The 3,744-nt window shown below is 43.1% G+C and overlaps 1 protein-coding gene across 1 annotated transcript; it reads right to left on the bottom strand.

The window, feature by feature from the left end:
- Positions 1-1,159: 1,159 nt before the first annotated feature.
- On the bottom strand, positions 1,160-2,872 carry gnrh3 (gonadotropin-releasing hormone 3). Its single transcript, XM_056609669.1, has 3 exons — positions 2,735-2,872; positions 1,425-1,505; positions 1,160-1,213 (listed from the first exon to the last, which is right to left on the bottom strand). The coding sequence occupies exons 1-3, from the start codon at positions 2,870-2,872 to the stop codon at positions 1,160-1,162; spliced, it is 273 nt and encodes a 90-aa protein (XP_056465644.1).
- Between the last annotated feature and the right edge of the window lie 872 nt (positions 2,873-3,744).

Genomic DNA, 3,744 nt, shown 5'->3' with positions numbered 1-3,744 from the left:
CTCCATCTTGTCCCAGACGGTAGAGGGGTCGGGGGGTTTTGGGAGTTGACTGGTGTGCATTACAACCGCGCGCTAACAATACAGGGGCCTCCCCCCGGTGTCAGCACAGTTCGTGAATCCGGGGCCCCTTATGCACCACGCGATTAGCACGCCTCCATCTTGTCTGTGGGGGTTTCGCGGGAAAATGAGTTCTCTTTAAAAAAAAAAAAAGGGCCCTTTCGCTTCTTGATGTACAACATATTCCAATTTCATAATGAACATGGATTTAATGCAAACGTGCGTACACACACACACACACACACACACACACACACACACACACACACACACACACACACACACACCCCACACACACACACACACACACACACACACACACACACACACACACACACACACACACACACACACAGACACACACAAACACACACGCACATACACACACACACACACACACACACTCACAATTACACTCACACTTATGCACCTACACACACGTAAAATAGTATAGGCTAATGGAGTAAAAAAATATATAAGTTTTACCATTATGTGTTAAGAATGAAAGTTATCCTACATTAGCAGACAGACAGCGGACATCTTAAAAATAAGTTTAATATATTTGAGCTGGCGGTTATAGAGGAGAAACCACAGACTCCACAGTCACCTACTGTAGCCCCCCTCCCCCCGCTCAGGTGTTCACACACGGTTGGCCTAACAGAAAATGGAATTACTTACACTGTAACAAATGCAATTAAGTCATTGATTTCTAATAAATTGGCTTAATTGCCATCTGTTGTTGTGCTAAGATGCTTGTAGCGCCGAGTTTGTCATGCTTGTCGGTTATGTCGAACGTTATGGCGGCAATTCATCTGAGATTCAGCCCAGGACGGAGGCAGAGAGTGAATACATCACCGTGGCTTTTGAGCAAAGAAATTGAACCAAGTTGTGCAACGTCTTTTAAACATTTTATTAAGGTCTTTACAATTTTACATGTGGGATAGATCTACACAGATCCACAATAGCTATGTAGACGTACAGTGATGACGTTAAAGTAAACATTAAAATATAAAGAAAAAACTGTATTCTTGAACAATCGACCAATTGTGGGTGTTCACCAAGGCACCGCTCTATTTCCCGCTCTTTTCAGATTTTTTTTCTGTCAGTCGTGTAGCAACCTTTTCTTCTTCTGGAAGCGAACGGCGTCGTCGTTGACCTAAAGAGAAACGTAATTAAATCAGATAAATATATGATAAGCGACGGCACGCATCGCCTGTTTAGCCGCACATGTGGAGAAAAACAAAACAGCCGACGGTAAACAGATTTGCCCATGCTCTGTTGAGTGCACACGGCAAGACAATGCTTGCATTAATATTGCACAATTTAAGGAGACATTTGCCGATAAATTATGTATCGCGGGCACTTACCAGACTGTATGGTCTCAGTCTCTCCAGGGCAGGATCTCGGGGATCTTCCATAAGAGGTACCTCACCACCCGTCCCCATCATCTGCAGGAGAGGACACAACAACTCAACAACATAATAGAGTTGAGTTTATACCAATAGGAAGGGCGGGGTTGTATTCTTTATTGAAAGGCTACAGGTGCGATCCCGAAATGTCCTCAGTCTTTCCGTTGTGATCCTTGAGCAAGATGTATCAATTACCTGTCTCTTACCCACTGTTTAACCCCTACCTAGTCCTTCATGACCTGTATCTTAATCATTTCCAACCCTGCCTGCTCCTCGATGACCTGTATCTTAACCACTGTGCAACCCCTGCCTTCACCTCAAAGATATTTTTCTTACCCACTGTCCAACCCCTACCTGCTCCCTCATGACCTGTATCGTAACCACTGTCTTACCCCTACCCTCTCCTTAATGACCTGTCTCTTATCCACCATCTAACCCCTATCTGCTCCTGAATGACCTATGTCATAACCAGTGTCTAACCCCTATCTGGTCCTTGATGACCGGTTTCTTACCCACTTTCATAGCCCTACTGGCTTTTTAACTTCATGGATCTTAACCACTATGAAACCCTTACCTGTGCCTTAGTTCCTTAACTCCCATGATCTTCTATCCATTGCTCCTTAATGACCTGTCTCTTTAATCAGAGTCTAACCCACCACGCTCCTTAATGACCTGTATCTGTATTAAATGACTATCCCCATACCTGCCCCTAATCACATCTCTGTATACACTGTCTAACCACCTGTATGTACCATCCAACCCATACCTGTTGTTTATTAACAGAGTAATAAACAGAGTTCCATAAAGTGCATCTAATGTAAGTGAATGAAGGGGCATATATTCATGATGTTGATGTTTAGGTTGGCTTAGCTCAGAAGGTAGAGCAGTTGTCTTGTAACTGAAACGTTGCTAGTTCGATCCCCAGCTCCTCCTGAGTGTTGATGTGTCGCTGAGCAAGACACTTAACCCTAACTGCTCCTGACGAGCTGGACGTCGCCTTGCATGGTTTATTCTGCCGTCGGTGTGTCAATGTGTGTATTAACCGATGTAAGTCGATTTGGATAAAAGCGTCTGCTAAATGCCCTAATTGTAATTGTAATTGATGTATATCATATATCACAATGTATGAAATACTTCCATTGTGTATGCATAATCGCAATATATGATGCAGTAATAATGAATCTCATGTACTTATATAGCAATAGAAGAGCTTTCTGATTACAGGAGGGAGAGGTGGAGATGTTGGGTGGAGGAGGAGGATCGTTTACCCTGATGGTGGCTTCCAGCTCTCCCACACTTCTCTTCCCCCCCGGCAGCCAGCCGTACGACCAGTGCTGGGTGAGGGTCACCTGCACCACCAGCAACAGGAAAAACACCTGCACCGTCACTTTGCTGCTGCTCTCCATTGCTGCTGCTGGGGAGAGGGAAGACACCACCATCACATTAAGAAATAATACACACCCATGTTTATATGATGATATAGTTTGGATCACTATGCAGTTTCCAGCATTTCCCTCTCCCCATTGCTGCCTGGGAGAGGAAAATAACATGTCATTCAAAAAATGCATTAATATTCATATCTATATTAAAGTTTCCGTAGTTTTGAAACCAGAATCAACTGAAGCATAAGCTTGTTATTTTAATATTAATTCTACCTTCTGTCAGTTAGTGCTGATGATATACAGTTTTAATAGTAGAGTTGAAAAAAAATAATCAACTGGATCCTAAAATCCTATTGTTCAGTTATTATCTTTTATAACTTCATTCAGCTAATTACTTAATATCAAACGGGACAATAAAAAAACGACGTCCCGTCGCAAAAAATATTAAAACAGTAAATCCTAAAGCGGTAAATAATTGTTTGGCTCACCGATTAATAAAGAAGTAAAAGCAGTTACTTAATCAGAGAAGGAGAGCGTTTTAATTTAGGAGCCACTCACCGTGTGGATTCGGCGGTCTTCAGCGAGTGGCGTGTTGTGGCCCGGGGGGGGGGTGTTTTTATATGTGCAGCAAGGAGGCAGTCGTCAGGACTCTAATCCTCGTCTCTCCAGGTGGGGTTAGTATTTAGCCCCTAATGGGCCCCACAACACCTCTAATGGCCCCAGCTAAGTGCTTACTACCTCCTGCATCCTTCTGGTGGTCTTAACAATCATCCGTTTGAAAGCAACCAAAAAAAAATCTGTTGGGAGATATTTTGGGTCCTTTAATCTGACAAAGACATGTTTGGTTGGCAGTATAAAGATTAAAAGAGGCGTAGGGTATTCATTTTTTCCTTATA

The sequence above is a fragment of the Gadus chalcogrammus genome, chromosome 15 (genome assembly GCF_026213295.1).
Source record: "Gadus chalcogrammus isolate NIFS_2021 chromosome 15, NIFS_Gcha_1.0, whole genome shotgun sequence".
Lineage (NCBI taxonomy): Eukaryota > Metazoa > Chordata > Actinopteri > Gadiformes > Gadidae > Gadus > Gadus chalcogrammus.
The sequence above is the reverse complement of the archived record's forward strand: the minus strand, read 5'-3'. Positions and strand labels throughout refer to the sequence as shown.